This window comes from Hyla sarda, chromosome 13 (genome assembly GCF_029499605.1).
Source record: "Hyla sarda isolate aHylSar1 chromosome 13, aHylSar1.hap1, whole genome shotgun sequence".
NCBI lineage: Eukaryota > Metazoa > Chordata > Amphibia > Anura > Hylidae > Hyla > Hyla sarda.
The window spans coordinates 16,892,736-16,912,105 of record NC_079201.1 but is presented as its reverse complement, the minus strand read 5'-3'; the positions used below and the strand labels follow the sequence as shown (position 1 = coordinate 16,912,105).

General features: G+C 42.2%; 3 protein-coding genes across 26 annotated transcripts in view; 1 reads left to right on the top strand and 2 right to left on the bottom strand.

The window, feature by feature from the left end:
• SGK2 (serum/glucocorticoid regulated kinase 2) overlaps positions 1–8,141 on the bottom strand; it is a 54,107-nt gene extending 45,966 nt beyond the window's left edge. The window contains exon 1 of the mRNA XM_056549976.1: positions 7,765–8,141. The gene's annotated coding sequence lies outside the window, so the exon portion shown is untranslated. The remainder of the gene's footprint in view (positions 1–7,764) is intronic.
• Positions 1–19,370, top strand: part of LOC130297468 (uncharacterized) — a 308,752-nt gene that overhangs the window by 271,592 nt on the left and 17,790 nt on the right. For all 18 annotated transcript variants that reach the window (XR_008849541.1, XR_008849535.1, XR_008849538.1 and 15 more), the window contains one exon: positions 7,420–7,533. The gene's annotated coding sequence lies outside the window, so the exon portion shown is untranslated. The remainder of the gene's footprint in view (positions 1–7,419; positions 7,534–19,370) is intronic.
• The window catches only part of L3MBTL1 (L3MBTL histone methyl-lysine binding protein 1), a 42,524-nt gene continuing 31,418 nt past the window's right edge, over positions 8,265–19,370 (bottom strand). For all 7 annotated transcript variants that reach the window (XM_056549966.1, XM_056549969.1, XM_056549965.1 and 4 more), the window contains 4 exons: positions 16,429–16,478; positions 16,048–16,193; positions 15,783–15,845; positions 8,265–9,030 (listed from right to left, as the gene is read on the bottom strand). In XM_056549966.1, the coding sequence (XP_056405941.1) occupies positions 8,896–9,030; positions 15,783–15,845; positions 16,048–16,193; positions 16,429–16,478 (394 nt within the window). In that variant the 3' untranslated portion in view covers positions 8,265–8,895. The remainder of the gene's footprint in view (positions 9,031–15,782; positions 15,846–16,047; positions 16,194–16,428; positions 16,479–19,370) is intronic.

Genomic DNA, 19,370 nt, shown 5'->3' with positions numbered 1-19,370 from the left:
ACCCGGGACGCTGATAACGGGGGAACGTAGGAAGGGGAGTTCAAGTTTTTTTTTATTTTTTATTTTTTTGCAGTCCGGACACAGGGGAAGTTAAAAGTTTTGCGCCACATTTCTCCTTTAATCGTCTATTCACACGTACAGTATTCTGCGTAGATTTGATGCACATATTTGATGCGCAGGATTTTGTGCTGCAGATTCCAATGTAAACTGAATTACTTGAAATCCTGCGCCTCAAATCGGCGCAGAATACTCTACATGTGAATAGGCCCTAAATAGGCCCTGTCAATGGAATAAAATTTGCATGGATCAATAGTACAAGCGGATATAAGAAACTTTGTAATATATCTTATTAGACAAAAATGCTTCTTTCTCCTGTTATCAAACTTTTTCCATCTCCGTTGCTCAAATCTTCTTTTCTATAAAGTGGGTCAGCGTTGTGCTATGTCTGCAAGGAAAGCGTTACATGCCTAAGGCTGGGTTCACACTACGATTTTTAAATACAGTAACCGTATACGGTTTTCCGCCAAAAAACGTATACGACCGTCTCCGAAACCGTATGCATAGAGAATGCATTGTAAACCGTATTCCAAATGTTGTGTACGGTTTCATCCGTTTTGCCTCGGATACGGTTTTACCGATTTTTCAACCGTAGGCAAAAACGCTGTCGACCACGTTTTTGCCTCTGGTTGGAAAACCGTATGCTAACCGTATGCGGTTCTTTTAACATTGTTGTCTATGAGAACCGTACACAGAATTTCAGAATACGGTTGCACACGGTTTTTCTAATCCGTTTTTGGAGTTGACACATGCGCAGAAGGAATTTCAATAGAACAATAGTAACTTTATTAAATTGCCTGAAAACTAATTCCAACAAACTAGCAAAACCGTTGGCAAAAACGGATGCAAACGGATAGAACCGTACATACGTTTTGGAACGGTATACGGGGAAAAACCGTATTTGGAGTCATACGGTTGTATACGGTTCTTGCCATACGTTTTTTAGCGGAAAACCGTATACGGTAATCGTATTTGAAAAACGTAGTGTGAACCCAGCCTTAAAGAGCCGCAACTCAGCTCTTAGAGAACTACAACTCATAGATGAAGCCTGCAGAGCAGAAATCTGCTTAAAAATACCATATACAAGTTCTATAATGGCCAGAAATAGGGCTGCTCCTCATGTACACACACACAGGACAGCTTGTCCTGAAATGTCACCTGAAATGACAGGTACGCTATATATAAGTTGTTGATAGTAAGCAAGGTCTCATTTGCAGAACCAGAGAGTAAAACAAGATAATCTTGTCTTCATATGTTAGGACAACATATACTGTTGTGTAGACACTGTAACCACTTAGCACAAATATTTCCTATCGCACTTTCTACTCTGATCTATTAGACTGTGAGCAATCAGTGTAGAAGATAATAACAAGATTTGTCATCTTCGGGGACCTTGGCCTGTACAGTTCTGTAGACAAGTGTTCCAAAACCAGTGTGCCTCCAGCTGTTGCAAAACGACAACTCCCAGCATGCCCGGACAGCCTTTGGCTGTCCGGGCATGCTGGGAGTTGTCGTTTTACAACAGCTGGAGGCACTCTAGTGTGGAAACACTGCTATAGAGAATAGGAATGTCCAACATAGGGCAGAATTGTGAGGGAGCGGGGGAGATTTATCATTGGCATAAAAAATTTGCACAATATTTCCTTTCCTTCGCTCAGTTTTTGCTCAACATCACAACATAATAAATTGCACGGAAAAATATACGCATGAATGAACTTCCCACATCCTACGCCACCTAGGAAGCGGAGTATACTTTCGAAAACATTTTTTAATCAAAAATTATTTTTACGTCGATGATAAATGCCACTTATCTATTTGCGCACACTGAGCCCCCGTCCCTCCAAGTGCAAAAGTATACAGAAAATGTTGAAGCAAGTGCAAATTACAGAAAAAAAAGTAGCACAAAAACAACAAGGTACATAGCCTTCTAAGCTGGAAAAACACTTAAAACACACCCAAAGAAGAAAAAAAAAACATTGATAAATGCTCCCCATAGACAGGAATTCAGCAAAACTAAATGGGTGTGCCACCATTTCCACCTTAAATAGGTACTTCGGAGGAAAGAAAATGCTTTTAAATCAACTATATAAAATATAATCTTAATCCTTCCATTACTTATCAGCTGCTGTATGTTCCAGAGGAATTTGTGTAGTCCTTTCCAGTCTGACCACAGTGCTCTCTGCTGCCACCTCTGTCTGTGTCAGGAACTGTCCAGAGCAGTTTGCTATGGGGGTTTGCTCTTTCTCTGGACAGTTTCTGACACAGACAGAGTTGGCATCAGAGAGCACTTTGGTCAGACTGAAAAGAACTACACAACTTCCTCTGTAAGCGACAGCGGATGAATACTGGAAGGATTAAGATTTTTTAAATAGAAGTAATTTACCAATCTGTATAACTTTCTGGCACCAGTTGATTTGAAAACATATATTTTTTTCCCCGCCGGGGTACCCCTTTAACCTCTCGGTGACGCAGGGCGTATGCATATGCCCTGCATCTCTGATCCTTAAGGACTCAGGGCGTACCTGTACGCCCTGAACATTTCCGGTCCCCGCCGCTTGCCAGGCAGGGACCGGACCGGGATGCCTGCTAAAATCATTCAGCAGGCATCCCGGCACATCGCCGAGGATGGTCCTGAGGACCCCCCTATATCGGCGATCGTAAATACACACATGACTCGTAAAGGGATGATGATCAGTGGTGTAATATACACCACTAGTCATCATCCGTACTGTGCTGGGAGGTGGCAGTGTTGCCACCCCCCAGTACAGATGTGATTGGTTGGTTGTAGTGACCTCACCAATCACAGTGTATGAGGAGGTGGGAGGAGAGCAGGAGCATGTTAGGCTGGGTTCACACTACGATTTGTAACTACGGTTCCCATATACGGCTGGGAGAAGGGGGCGGGGCTTAATCGCTGCACCCGCACTCAGCCGTATAGGGGAACCGTATTTAATGTATGTCTATGAGCCGACCGGAGTGAACCGCAGCGTCCGGTTGGCTGCGTTTTCTGCCGTATGCGGTTTCCCTACCGCAGCCAAAAACGTGGTGCCTACAGTCGGGAAACCGCATACGGCCGAAAAAGCAGCCGACCGGAGGCTGCGGTTAACTCTGGTCGGCTCATAGACATGCATTAAATACGGTTCCCCTATATGGCTGAGTGCGGGCGCCACTATTAAGCCCCGCCCCCTCCTCCCAGCCGTATACGGGAACCGTAGTTACAAATCGTAGTGTGAACCCAGCCTTACTCTGCTCTGATCAGCACCATTTTATATTTGGTGCTGATCAGAACGGAGCCCCTTGCTGCATCTTCACCCTCAGAGTGTTCTTAGTGCCCCTTAGCACTGTTTCTGTGTCCCCTGGCACAGCAGCGATTAGGGAAAGCTAGGAGATAGGTGGTAAAAAATAAATAAATTATTTTTTTTTTAAAGCGTACCATACTGGAGGTGACTCTCCCCTCAAGGAAACAGCACCAGTCACGAGGTCCAGTTAAATGCAGGCTCAAAGTCTTTTATTGCATCAGAGCATAAAAATGCGACGTTTCGGCTAACAAGCCTTTTTCTAGCATACCGTAGGTGTCCGCTGGTCCGCAGCACCTTTTGCTTCGTGACCCAGGCCCTACTGGGTCGCTGTGGTCTGCACCAGTGTTTTTTGGGGGGGCGCAGACCTTTTTTTGCTTAACGTGTGGCCGGGCCCTTTTAGCTATAAAGGAGCTTAATGTGAAAGATAAAAAGGGGACATGCAACGGCGCACCCTGTGCTTTATCTGGTGATAATGTGAATGTGTGAGGGTAAATAGAAACCTGCTCACCTTAAGGTGTTATGCTCCAAGCACAACACCGTGTAGCTCTTCTAAATGCCAGTAGCAGCCTGTGCCTGTCCGCACCCAGGGTACCGAGGCGGTGTGTGGATAAGTGGGAGACCACACGATCAGTGTGGCAGAAGGAAATTGGCACTTGCCTGGCGCTTGCTGGTAGTGGATCGTTGTGGTACAAAAACATATTCCAAGGTGGTTGCAGTAAAGCAGTAGTGTTCTTTATTTCATATAGAGTAAGACAACGTGTTTCGAGGGGGTCTGCACCCCTTTTCCTCAGGTCAGGGGGGATTACAGGCACAAGGGGCCAATATTTATACACACAGATACATGGAGAAAAAACCTGCAAAGTTTGCACACCACTGTGCACACCACTGATTAGGTAAACGCTTTTTGTTTTTTTCGTTTTTTTTGGGCGCGGGGCTTTTTTTGCACTAGAAGTCTATATTTTTTATTTATTTATTTTTCCCTTTTTAGTTTATATTTTTTCTGTTAGGGCGGGTTAGGGAGGTAGTCTCGCACCACACCACACACAGCCCAAATAATGTTTTCCCCACACACATACCCATTAGAGTAGGGAAATGGCCCGCAGGGCATTTTCAGCGGAGGAGGCATATGCCATACTTGCCTACGACACTGAAAGCGCCACAGAGGACGAGGAAGACCCCACCTTCCTTATTTCTTCTGCGTCCTACTCATCATCTTCTGATGATGAGCCACCAAGGCGGCGGAGATGTCGCCATGCGAGGCCTCAAACCTCCTCTGCTCCTGACCCTATGCCCCATGCTGGTATGAGTCCCCCTGGCGCTCATACTAGTCAAGTCCCCCAGCCAAGTTTACTGGTGCCTGGAACCTGTGAACTTGTCTGGACTGAGCCTGTGATTTTGTTGGCGACTCAGGAATCAAGATTAACATCGTCGGGTTCACTGAAATGGACTATTTTAGCTTTTTTTTCAGTGACATCTTTGTCAATCTGATGGTTGACCAGACGAACCTGTACACCCAACAGTTCGTCACCACAAACTCGGGCTCCTTTTTAGCTAGGCCCGGTGGCTGGTTCACAGTCAGTGCAGCCGAAATGAGGACCTTTTGGGGTCTCGTGCTGCATATGGGCATAGTTAAAAAGCCAAAGGTCAGGCAATACTGGAGCGGGGACATCCTCTACCAGACCCTGCTCTACAGTATGGCCATGACCCGTCCCCAGTTGGAGGCCATTCGGAAATGTCTGCTCTACAGTATGGCCGTGACCCGTCCCCAGTTGGAGGCCATTTGGAAATGTCTGCTCTACAGTATGGCCATGACCCGTCCCCAGTTGGAGGCCATTTGGAAATGTCTGCTCTACAGTATGGCCATGACCCGTCCCCGGTTGGAGGCCATTTGGAAATGTCTGCTCTACAGTATGGCCATGACCCGTCCCCGGTTGGAGGCCATTCGGAAATGTTTGCATTATGCTGATAATGCGGCATGTCACCCCCCCCCCCCCCCCCCCCAAACTGATCCCGCGTATGACCGCCTGTATAAAATCAGGCCGGTCATTAATCACTTCAGGGCCAAATTTTGGGGGGCCTATGTCCCTGGAAGGGTGGTCGCTATTGTTGAGTCTCTCGTCAGCTTCAAGGGGAAACTCAGCTTCGGGTAATACATCCCGACCAAGCGAGCGCGGTATGGCGTGAAGATGTATGAACTTTGCGAGAGTACCTCAGGGTACACTTGCAAGTTTATAGTGTATGAGAGACGAGATTCCCATTTTGAACACCCAGAATGTCCCCCCACTCTGGGTGTTAGCGGGAAAATCGTTTGGGGCCTTTTGCACCCATTGCTAGATAAGGGTTACCACCTATCTCTGATCATTCTCCGTTGTTGTTGGAGATATCGCTGTCCCAGGAGACCTATGTTCGGAGGTGGAAGGTGCATCCCTTCGGGTTGCAACTGATTGGTCCTCAGGATAGGATAGGATACCCGACCAGCTCCAGACATTTTTACAGATTAACCAGCCCACGGGCACTGGAGCAGTGCTGTGGGAGACACTTAAGGCCTACCTGCAGGGCTGTTTAAAATCTTCCATTTCCTATATCAAAAGGGAGACGTCAGAATGAAAAGTAAAAGCATCCCAGAGTTATTAATGCTTAAAATGACAGTGGTCAGATGTGCAAAAAATGGCCGTGTCCTTAAGGTGAAAATGGGCTGGGTCCTTAAGGGGTTAAGTCTTCTCCAATGGAAACCTGTTTAATGTTCTTACTATACTTCCTCTTCTACTGTAGTACAGAGTGTGTTGGAGACAGCAGAGCTGTGATGCCTTATCAAATATTACAGAGTTAAATCCCACACCTTACGCTGTGTTATGTTTTACATAGGACTGCAAGCAAAACCCACTGAATTATCTTTACTCAATAAACAGGCAGTTAGTTCTGCTACTTGCAAATAATAATAATATTGTTCCATAGAAAATTGGCAGCATTGCTATTTTAACATTACATATAACCCCATAGACCAGTAGTCTCCAAACTGTGTGCCTCCAGATGTTGCAAAACTACAACTCCCAGTATGCCCGGACAGCCAGCGGCTGTCCGGGCATGCTGGGAGTTGTTGTTTTGCAACATCTGCAGGTTCCACAGTTTGGAGACCACAACCGTAGAATTTGCACCTAATTCACCTGCTGCTTTTTTAGGATTAATTGAATAGTTCTGGTTTAATGGATCTGATTTTCCTGATTTTGAGATGTGTGTATATATATATGTATATTAATATATTGAAAAATAAATAAATAGATAATAATAAAAAATATATACATTGTATGTTACATATAAATTATATATATATATATATATATATATATATTTTAATATATTGAAAAACAAATAAATAGATAATAATAAAAAATATATATAGTGAATATTACATATAAATTATATATATATATTTATTTTAATATATTGAAAAATAAATAAATAGATAATAAAAAATATATACAGTGTATATTACATATAAATTATATATATATATATATCTATATATATATATTTGTTTTGATATATTGAAAAACAAATAAATAGATAATAATAAAAAATAAACAGTGTATATTACCGTACATATAAATTATATGTATATATATATATATATATATTTATTTTAATATATTGAAAAATAAATAGATAATAAAAAATATATACAGTGTATTACATATAAATTTTATAAATATATATATATATATATTTATTTTGATATATTGAAAAATAAATAAATAGATAATAATAAAAAATATATACAGTGTATATTACACATACATTATATATATATATATATATATATATATTTATTTTAATATATTGAAAAATAAATAAATAGATAATAAAAAATATATACAGTGTATATTACATATAAATTATATATATATATATATATTTATTTTAATATATTGAAAAAGATATAAATAGATAATAATAAAAATATATATACAGTGTATATTACATATATATTTTATATAAATTATATAGATAGATGTTTTATTTATATAAATTTTTTCCGCTTTTTTAAAAACTTTTTTTTTTATAGATGTTAAAAGTTCCTAGTCCAGAAGACCCGTGGGCACATTGGAGGACAACCACAAAGGCACCGACCCAATTTCATACATTCTGTATTACCCCAGACACATAAGATGCACTTTAGGTAAGTAACATCAGCTTTCTCTATGTACGATACAGATACAGTGTAATTGTTTTATTATCTGTACAGAAATAGCTTTACAGCGCCATTTATCTACCTGCAACTGCAGTTTAACAAACCCAGAAGCACAACATAAAGTTATGACGGTTAACCCTTTTCTTCCCGGACCCGGGCACTTTTCAAAAACTATTAAAAACTAACTTATTTTTTCTCTTTTATCGCCGACTTTCCTACCTGTAAATCTCTATGTCTCAGAAGAGGAGGAGGGGGGAGTCCACTCTCGCAGGCTTCTCCGACCCCGAATTACCTATAACTAGTAACAAGTCTTGTTTTTGAGTTCGAGGAGGTGGGGAAGAAGAGAAGAAAAAAAAAAAAGAAAATTTTGCGGAGAGGAGGAGGAGGCAGAGGAGGAGGTTTGGGTATGGTGGAAAGGAGGGGTGGGGGACAGTGTGAAGGTCAAAAATATTTCTCTCAAGGAGCCAATGGAGTTTAGCTGGTTAATGTATAATCCCTCAGTGTTTGGGCATTTTTTTTTTTTTTTATGGGAGAATTACAAGCGCACAGGAATAATCATTCCCAGACTTTCACCCGGCCAGGTGAGTCCAGGTAGGACAAGAGGCAGCTAAAAAAAATTCAAGAATGCAACTTCTTCGCACAATATAGAAAATCCAGAAAAACCGGACGACGTGTAGATTAGGAGGTCAGACGATGAATGACAGAGACACGAGTCTGACGACATTATTTATGCTCTGACGCCCCGCAGCCAGACATTTTATTAAGTGCTTCGATGTCTTGTTCTGTAGGGCAGGTGACATCTATCCCATACAAAGTATACACACAATTAAACCGTGTCACACAGCGCCATCTGGTGGTTGAGAGGTCATATCACTTACAGCAGTGTTCTTCGAGTGGCTCTCCAGCTGTTGCAAAAGTATAATCCCCTCCCCCATGCATTGACAGCTGACCTGTGGCTCGGCAGCTGTTGCAGGCATCCAGGCATGATGGGGGTTGTAGTTTTGCAACAGCTGGAGAGCCACAGGATGGGACAGCACTGGGCTACAAATTGTGCAGTTAGTACTGAAGTCCTAAAGCGGTGTTTCCTTAATAAGGTGCCTCCAGCTGTTGTAAAACTACAACTACCAGCATGCCCGGACAGCCTTTGGCTGTCCGGGCATGCTGGTAGTTGTAGTTTTACATGCTGCGAAATGTAGTTTTGGAACAGCTGGAGGCACCCTGGTTGAGAAACACTACCCTAGGACATCATTCAGTGTCTCGGGAAGCCATATTCGCTCTGTACACATGGCGTCCAGTGTAATCTAGGGCATTGATAATAAAGGGCGGCAGGATATATGAGCCAGGGGTCTGTCAGTCTGTAGAGTCCTCGGTGTTCTTGAACATAAGGATGGAGTTGTAAATTTTCACTGCCGGTCCCAGTTTTATGCACAGGATCTTTACAATGTCCGTCTGTGTTAGGAGCAGGAGAGCTTGACCGTCTATCATCTGTCCGAAGAAAGCAGAAAAACGGGATTGAATGTTATAGGAAATAGGGATTAACATATTGAAAATAACAGTATAATAACTCACAGGGCTATTAAACATACATAGACCTGCAGTTTGGGAATAACTTTATTAAAAACACTGGCTGGGGTCTGCATGTTACTTGTACATAACAAAGAGTGGGCACCAACCTGTGGCCCTACAGCTGTTGCCAAACTACAACTCCATATCCTAACAGTGAATTTGTGGCCCTTCGGCTGTTGCAAAACCACAATTCCCAGCATGCCCTGACAGTTAATTTGTGGCCCTTCAGGTGTTGCAAAACCACAATTCCCAGCATGCCCCGTGAATTTTTGGCCCTTCAGGTGTTTCAAAACCACAACTCCCAGCATGCCCTATGAATTTGGGGCCCTTCAGGTGTTTCAAAACCACAACTCCCAGCATGCCCTATGAATTTGGGGCCCTTCAGGTGTTTCAAAACCACAACACCCAGCATGCCCTGTGAATTTGGGGCCCTTCAGGTGTTTCAAAACCACAACTCCCAGCATGCCCTGACAGCAGACCTGTGGCCTTTCAGGTGTTTCAAAACCACAACTCCCAGCTTGCCCTGACAGCAGACCTGTGGCCTTTCAGGTGTTTCAAAACCACAACTCCCAGCATGCCCTGACAGCAGACCTATGGCCCTTCAGGTGTTTCAAAACCACAACTCCCAGCATGCCCTGTGAATTTGGGGCCCTTCAGGTGTTTCAAAACCACAACTCCCAGCATGCCTTGACAGCGGACCTGTTGCCCTTCAGGTGTTTCAAAACCACAACTCCCAGCATGCCCTTACCGTGGACCTGTGGTCCCCCAGCTAACAAGCACTTGTTTTTAAAGGCCAGGTCATGAAGTATACCTGACTGTAAGCATAGGCCTATGACTTGTACTGCCACCTGCTGGACTTTCTACACAAACCACATCAACTAACATACTGTAGATACCTGCTATCTATAGTAGTGTTTCCCAACCAATGTGACTCCAGCTGCCGCAAAACTACAACTCCCAGCATGCCCGGACAGCCAAAGGCTGTCCGGGCATGATGGGAGTTGTAGTTTTGCAACAGCTGAAGTCCCCCTGGTTGGTAAACACCTACACAACACACTCTACATCCCCGGTATCTTCTCCTATGACACCTGGCCCTCTGAAGACATTAAAGGGGGAACTCCGGTGGAAACAAGTAGAAAACAAATGTTTTCAAATCAACTGGTGCCTGAAAGTTAAACAGATTTGTAAATTACTTCTATTTAAAAATCTTAATCCTTCCAGTACTTATCAGCTGCTGTATAAAACATTTGTGAATTTCTTTTCCGTCTGAAAACAGTGCTCTCTGCTGACACCCCTGTCCGTGTCAGAAACTGTCCAGATTAGAATCATATCCCCATAGAAAAACCTCTCCTGCTCTGGACAGTTCCTGACACGGACAGAGGTGTCAGTAGAGAGCACTGTGGTCTTCACAAATTTCTCTGTAGTATACAGCAGCTGAAAAGTACTGGAAGGGTTAAGATTTTTAAATAGAAGTAACTTTCTTTCACCAGTTGATTTGCAAACATTTTTGTTTTTTTCCACCAGAGTTCCCCTTTAACGTCAAATGACTTGACAAATACTGAACGCAGACATCTACTTATTGTTTTTCGGTAATCCGCCACTTACTGTACGTTGGGCATCGGCAGATGCTGGCGCAGCGAGCAGTACAGTAACTATGACAAAGAGAGTGACAAGTGTGCTGATGTGGTTACATGGCCCATTGGATACTTTGTCATGGCCTTTCCAAAATAATATTCACCCATCTGTGCTGGAAGCTTCACTACAACCGCTTCCTTTATACCACCGACATCTTTTACTTGACCTTTCGAGATAATTTTGTGCTCGAGCAGCAGCTGCCCGCCATTTACCCAGTAGTGACAAAGAGAACCTAAAGAAGGAGCGGTCACATGTAGGGGGCGCTGAGTACATGTGGTGGTCTGGATGTCAAATTAAATTAATTTAAAATTAAACTAGCTGTACATTATCATCATAAGCCACAAGGGTTGTTGATCCATGGATTTTTTAGGGAAATTTTTTTTTTACGTAAAATGACTAACACTGGCTTCTATCTCATGGGGGTTATTTTTTCCTTCCTCTGGATCAACACTATAGTCCAGTGTTTCCCAACCAGGGTGCAAAACTACAACTCCGAGCATATGACATCATATGTGTGTTATACCGGCATATTACATCATGTGTGCATTTTACAGCATTAATGCCATGGGTTAACCTTTTCGTCATCATCTTAAAGGGGTACTCCCGTGAACTTTTTTTTTTTTTTTTAAATCAACTGGTGCCAGAAAGTTAAACAGATTTGTAAATCCCTTCTATTAAAAAATATTAATCCTTCCAGTACTTTTTAGGGGCTGTATAATAAAGAGAAATCCAAAAAAGAAATGCATTTCCTCTGATGTCATGACCACAGTGCTCTCTGCTGACCTCTGCTGTCCATTTTGGGAACTGTCCAGAGCAGCATATGTTTGCTATGGGGATTTTCTCCAGCTCTGGACAGTTCCTGAATTGGACAGCAGAGGTCAGCAGAGAGCACTGTGGTCATGACATTAGAGGAAATGCATTTCTTTTTTTGGATTTCTCTTTAGTATACAGCCCCTAAAAAGTACTGGAAGGATTAAGATTTTTGAATAAAAGTGATTTACAAATCTGTTTAACTTTCTGGCACCAGTTTATTTAAAAAAAAAAAGTTTTCCATGGGAGTACCCCTTTAAATAATGATTAAATATTCTTCAGAGGAAGTGGTCTGTCCTGGGTCAGCTGACTTCCTGCAAACTACAGGATGACATAATCACCTATGAGATCACCTCCACCACCTACACCTCCCCTCTAGCTCTATCCGTATACTGCTGCTATCTCTTTGAGATCAGAATATATATAGTAGTTATACCCCTCCGGCTCTATTTGCATACTGCTGCTATCTCTATAAGATCAGGATATATAGTAGTTCTAGGCCTCCTCTGAGGCTGTGTTCACACATCGCGTTTTTTGCCATTATTTTCCTAAAATTGCGGCACCAGGTTGAGATTATACTGCAATTGTGCAAATCACATTAGAAACATGCTATTTTTACTAAGATTTTTGAAAATCACAGGGAAAACTGCTAAAATGCAGTGAAAATGCAACATCTGAAAACAACCTTAAAGGGTACCTGTCAGTTCATACATACCTCCCCCCCCCCCACCTCCAAAAAACAAAAACTGTTATATGTTGCTCAGTACCTCATCCTGATCATGTACATCTAATTTGTATGTGTCTACGACCTATACTTCTCTCAGAATTTTATTTACTTGCCATCATTGCTCAGTGAGGTTTCTGTACTTGCAGAGGCAGGGGGCGTGTCCCTCTCATCTCCTCACTGTGATGACTCCTCCCCCTCCCTCACTCTGCTCTGACTCACAGTAGCTCTGGACCTGCCTGCAGCCCTGTCTATCACTCATGGTGTCCATGACATATCGATGTCCACTGGACACTGCAGGACTGATATGTGTCCCAGGAGGCAGGGGGACCCCTAGTGGCCAGTTTTTGACTGGCTTTTTCAGTATGAAATACTGACAATTTTCTGATGAAAGCAATTGCAAAACATATTGTTTTTGCATGTTTTATAACATATCAAAAGTTATTGTATCTGACAGTGTCCATTTAAGACTTCATAACAATTGTGATTATAGGTCAAATCATTTTCGCCTCATGACAATATTTCTCTAAAACTGTGCATAATGTGAACCGACCTCTACCTACCTATTAGTCACCTGTGTGACCTCCATCATTGAATAAGATGACCGGGTGCAGTTATAAAACACCACACCTTCAGCTAGTGCACAGGCCTTTAAAGGGGTACTCCGCTGCTCAGCTTTTGGAACAAAATGTTCCGAATGCTTAGGTGCTGGGAGCTCGTGACATCATAGCCCTGCCCCTCATGATGTCACGCCCCTCCCCCTCAATGCAAGTCTATGGGAGGGGGCGTGACATCCGTCACGCCCCCTCCCATAGACTTGCATTGAGGGGGCAGGCGGGACATCATGATGGGCGGGGCTATGACATCACGAGCTCCCGGCGCCGGCTCTAAGCATTCGGAACATTTGGTTCCAAACGCTGAGCAGCGGAGTACCCCTTTAAGGAAAAAGACCTTTAAATCCAGGTGCTGCCAACTCACAACATCAGGGTCAAGGAAATCATTTCAGGATCCACTTTTATTGAAGCAGCAGAGTAACACCCTCTTCTTCAGATTACCCTCGAAACGCGTTATCTTGTATTTACTCTGCTACTTCAATAAAAGTGGATCCTGAAATGATTTCCTTGACCCTGATGTTGTGAGTTGGCAGCACCTGGATTTAAAGGTCTTTTTCCTTAAACGCCTGTGCATGTCCTACCAGTACAGTAAGCTCTGATTCCTGCGACCTTCCGGCATAGCAGCAGACTCCACATCTGAGTACCTCTTTATTGAGGTGATACGTCTTTTTTATTCATCTGTGAGGTGAGAGGCCATCTAAAAGGGACATCTGTGTCCCACAACATGTCTTTACATTATACATACAAAGGGTTAATACACGAGGCGCTGTATGCGGTCTGTCTTTTTTTCCCCTCTATTTACCACACCTTCAGCCAAAGGATTAAAGGGGTTATCCTTTGGCTTTTTTTTTTTATATATATATCAACTGGCTCCAGAAAGTTAAACAGATTTGTAAATTACTTCTATTAAAAAAAATCTTAATCCTTTCAGTACTTATGAGCTGCTGAAGTTGAGTTGTTCTTTTCTGTCTAAGTGCTCTCTGATGACACCTGTCTTGGGAACCACCCAGTTTAGAAGCAAATCCCCATTGCAAACCTCTTCTACTCTGTGCAGTTCCCGAGACAAGCAGAGATGTCAGCAGAGAGCACTGTTGCCAGACAGAAAAGAACAACTCAACTTCAGCAGCTGATAATTATTTAAAGGATTAAGATTTTTTATTGGAAGTAATTTACAATTCTGTTTAACTTTCTGGAGCCAGTTGATATATAAAAAAAAAGTTTTTTTCTGGATAACCCCTTTAATGGGAAATTTAGGCAGCATTAAAGGAGATGTCCGGTATGGACTATTCCTATTCCATCCTGCCCGGGCTGCAAAAAAAAAGAGAAAACAAACTTTCACTTAAAGGGGTACTCCGGTGGAAAACATTTTTTTTTTTTTAAATCAACTGGTGCCAGAAAGTTAAACAGATTTGTAAATTACGTCTATTAAAAAATCTTTATCCTTCCAGTACTTTTTAGCAGCTGTATGCTACAATTTCTTTTTTGTCATGTCCACAGCGCTCTCTGCTGACACCTGATGCCCGTATCAGGAACTGTCCTCATAGCAAACCTATGCTGATCTGGACAGTTCCTGACACGGACAGAGGTGTCAGCAGAGAGCACTGTGGACAAGACAAAAAAGAAAAGAATTTCCTCTGTAGTATTCAGCAGTACTGGAAGGATTAAGATTTTTTTTTTATAGAAATAATTTACCAATCTTTTTAATTTTCTGGCACCAGTTGATAAAAAAAAAATGTTTTCCATCGGAGTACCCCTTTAACTTCCTACATTCACTCGGAGCTCTGCAACAGCTTATTGGTCGGCCGGGCTGTCTACTTCCTACTTCCCTTAGCCCGGAACGTCACACGGCGCTTCAGCCTATCACCGGCCGAGGCGGGACATCGCTGCGGCCGGTGATAGGCTGAAGCGCCGTGTGACATTCCGGGCTAAGGGAAGTAGGAAGTAGACAGCCCGGCCGACCGATAAGCTGTTGCGGAGCTCCGAGTGAATGTAGGAAGGTAAGTGAAAGTTCGTTTTCTCTTTTTTTGCAGCCCTGGCAGGATGGAATAGGAATAGTCCGCACCGGACATCTCCTTTAAGAAATAATTTCAATGATGGAATTGCAATCAATATGGCTGCAAACTCATGCCTGCCACATCAGCGACAAGAGGTACACACAAGGCATACACAAGATCCTCAACAATATTCTCTAATAATAGCCTATGCTGCACTATATAAGCAAAATAAAAAATGACTAGAGTGCTTCTTAAAGGGGTATTCCAGAATTATTTTTTATTTGACTATTCTACAGGGGCTGTAAAGTTAGAGTAGTTCATAATGTAGTGTCTGTACCAGTGTGTGACGGTTTTCTCACAATTCTGTGATTTTCACCCCAATATTTATTTTTACCGGCATACAAAATGACTGTTGTCTCAGATTTTTCCCAGCTTGCAATGTGTCCGAGACCTGACATCACTAGTCAGCTGATGACAGGGAGCCTGTCTGCTTCAATGGGTGGAGGGATCGCTTGGTGGGAGAGAGATCAACTGCAACTAATGCAACAGCTGTAGGCACCCTGATTGAATGGATGCAGCTCATTTATATTTTAATGGGTTGGGTGGCTGATGTGTGAAAGGGAGGAAAATGGAATTATGGGATTTGTAGGCAAAGAAGAAAACTCAAACAGGAAATACCAGTTCACAAAAACCTAGCCATGTTAGTTATGGTAATTTCACAACATGGCCATTTAGCCCCAAGACAAGCGCAGATCCTTCCTAAGCATGTCCATTACTGTCTGCCAGGCACGTACTAAAAGCACCTTATGGTGGAGAACCCCTTTAAAGTATTAGGACTGCAGCTTTCCTATGGCGACCATCATGGCACTTAAAAAAAAAAATCAGGCATCTTACCTCCTCTTTGAACAGCCGGGCTTGATCCTCACATCCTATCAGGGTCTGCACAAAGTTGAACACCTGAAAAGGAAAATAAAAAAAAGGTTTTTCTTCATTGTGAATGAAAATCATAGATTACAAATAAATAATACTGTCATATCCGCATATGAAGAGCATTGATACAAATGTGCAAACGTCATTGTCAGCCTATTGGCTCTCACTCGGCAGAGACATGATACGATACACATAGCAGGGTCTGGAAAATTGAAGGTAAAATAAATACCTCTTCCGTACTCCACTTTGATACAGTGCTAGCGCTGATGCCGGCTACGCCAGGCAATAGACGGCAGTGCTGTTCCCAGCAGTGAGCAAGGGCGCGATCCGGATGGACAGACATGGCTGACATAAATAGGGACTGGTGAACTGGGTCTGTGTAGAGACGTTAATATAGAGATTAAATATTACAAGAAAGAAATAAGCATCTAGTACAGTGTTTCCCAACCAATGAGCCTCCAGCTGTTGCAAAACTACAACTCCCAGCATGCCCGGACAGCCTTCGGCTGTCCGGGCATGCTGGGAGTTGTAGTTTTGCAACAGCTGGAGGCACCATGGTTGGAAAACATGGGTTAGGAAATACTTCTAAATTGTCTCAGTTGTTCCCTACCTTGAAAATTGTCTTGCTGCACCCTGCGATATTTGGGAGGACGTCCGATTCTATAAATGGGATATAAACATGACTAAGGAATCGTGAATTTTGCGAAATCAATAATGTGTGTGATGCATTAATTTATAGAGATGAACACCTTGGCCCTGATTTACTTAGTAAACCCGACATGTTTTGTCAGGTTTGTGCGCCAGATTTTCTGTCTGCACCAGAATATGCGCCAGAATGGAAAAAAAAACCTGACTAACTCTCCATTTTACTGAGAAAACCCAAAAAAGGGGCGTGTCCATTGAGAAAAGGGGGCATGGTTGCCAAAAAGTGGACGTGTCCCCAAAATTTTCACAAAAACCCAACATATTTATTAAAGGGGTACTCCACTGGAAAACATTATTTTTTCTTTTTAAATAAACTGGTGCCAGAAAGTCAAACAGATTTGTAAATTACTTCTATTAAAAAATCTTAATCCTTCCAGTACTTATCAGCAGCTGTTAAGATCCACAGGAATTTCTTTACTTTTTGAACTGTTCAGAGTAGGAGCAAATCCCCATAGAAAACCTCTCCTGCTCTGGACAGTTCCTAAAATGGACAGAGGTGTCAGCAGAGAGCTGAAATAATTACAAATCTGTTTAACTTTCTGGCACCAGTTGATTAAAGGGGTACTCCAGTGGAAAACTTTTTTATTTTTTTTAATTTTTTTAAATTTTTTTTTATCAACTGGTGCCAGAAATTTAAACAGATTTGAAATTACTTCTATTAAAAAATCTTAATCCTTCCAGTACTTATTAGCTGCTGAAAACAACAGAGGAAATTCTTTTCCTTTTGGAACACAGAGCTCTCAGCTGACATCACGACCACAGTGCTCTCTGCAGACATCTCTGTCCATTTTAAGAACTGTCCAGAGTAGGAGAAAATCCCCATAGCAAACATATGCTGCTCTGGGCAGTTCCTAAAATGGACAGAGATGTCAGCAGAGAGCACTGTGGTCGTGATGTCAGCAGAGAGCTCTGTGTTCCAAAAAGAAAATAATTTCCTCTGTAGTATTCAGCAGCTGAGAAGTACTGGAAGGATTAAGATGTTTTAATAGAAGTAATTTACAAATCTGTTTAACTTTCTGGCACCAGTTGATTAAAAGAAAAAAACGAAAAGAAAAAGTTTTCCACTGGAGTACCCCTTTAAGAAAACATTCCCCTGCAGGGCTCTAGTCTATATCCAAGGAGGATGGGTGTGACTGAAGATTTTTACATTCACACAGTAGCCTTACAATTTAGTGCAACATCTAACTAACATCCATAAGACACAACTTCCTTGAACATCAACTGCAGTGATCCCTCGACTTACAATGGCCTCAACATACAATAGTTTCAACATACAATGGTCTTTTCTGGACCATTGTAACTTGAAACCAGACTCAACATACGGAATCTGTGAAACGTGTCAATGGCTGGAAGAACCGACCAATCAGAATGGATACTGCACTGGTAAAACCCCTGTATTCCTAAAGTGCATGCACTGACTGGTGTCTGGTAGTGCCCCCTACAGTACATGTTCTGTACTCTTTACATCTGCCACAGTTAGCTGCTCCTTTGGACATCAGGTGAGGGCGGCTCCATTTTACTTTTTTTTTAGGACATTGCGTGTTCTGTGCAGGAACCTGAAGAAGCTTCTTTCCTCTACATAGACCAGTGTTTCCCAAAGAGGGTGCCTCCAGCTGTTGCAAAGCTACAACTCCCAGATTGCCCGGACAGCCGAAGGCTGTCCGGGCATGCTGGGAGTTGTAGTTTTGCAACAGCTGGAGGCACCCTCTTTGGGAAACACTGAAATAGATAGTGATCTACAGCTCTCAGCATTAATTTATATGTAAGGATTTGCTTTATCTATATTAGTTATCTACTTATTTTTCTTTAATCTTAACTTTTTCCTATTTTTGGATGACATTTTGGTGGCTTCAGAACCAATTACCAGGTTTCCATAGAGTTCTGGTCTCAACATACAATGGTTTCAACATACAATGATTGCCCTGGAACCAATTAATATTGTAAGTTGAGGGACCACTGTATTTGGATTGTCATGGCTGCCCCCACATCAAGCTAACATCCATATGAGGCCAGAAGAAGCGCAACCAGTGTGAAACTTAGTCGCCTCTGAGCGCCCTGTAGCGGATCTATTACCAGAGAGTCTGTGAGAGCCGAGACAGCCGAGTCGACTTAGGCTGGGTTCACACTACGTTTTTGCCATACTGTTTTCAATCCGTTTTTCTAAAGAAAACCGTATGGCAAAAAAGCCGGATGAAACAGTATGGAAAAAAGTAAACCGTATGCGTTTTTAAACAGTATACTGTTTTTAAAAGTGCATACAGTTCCGTCAGTTTTTATAGAAAAAAAAACCATACGTTTTTGAAAATTTTGGGAGGGGTCTTGGGTGGGGACTTTAGGATTTGCATGTGCGAAGTAAACCGTATACATGTGCCGTATGGAACCATATACATGTGCGTTTCCCATTGACGTCCATGTTAAAAAAAAACGTATGCGGTTGCAGTACGGTTTTTAAACCGGAGACAAAATTGTGGTCAACCACGGTTTTGACTCCGGTTTAAAAACCGTACTGCAACCGCATACGTTTTTTTTTAACATGGACGTCAATGGGAAACGCACATATATACGGTTCCATATGGGAAAAACTTATACGTTTTTACTTTGCACATGCACATTTGAATCCTAAAGTCCCCACCCAAGACCCCTCCCATTAAAAATGGACAAAATTTTCAAAAACGTATGGGGTTTTTTTTCTATAAAAACTGACAAAACTGTATGCACTTTTAAAAAACAGTATACTGTTTAAAAACGCATATGGTTTACTTTTTTTCCATACTGTTCCATCCGTTTTTTTGCCATACAGTTTTCTTTAGAAAAACGGATTGAAAACAGTATGGGAAAAACGTAGTG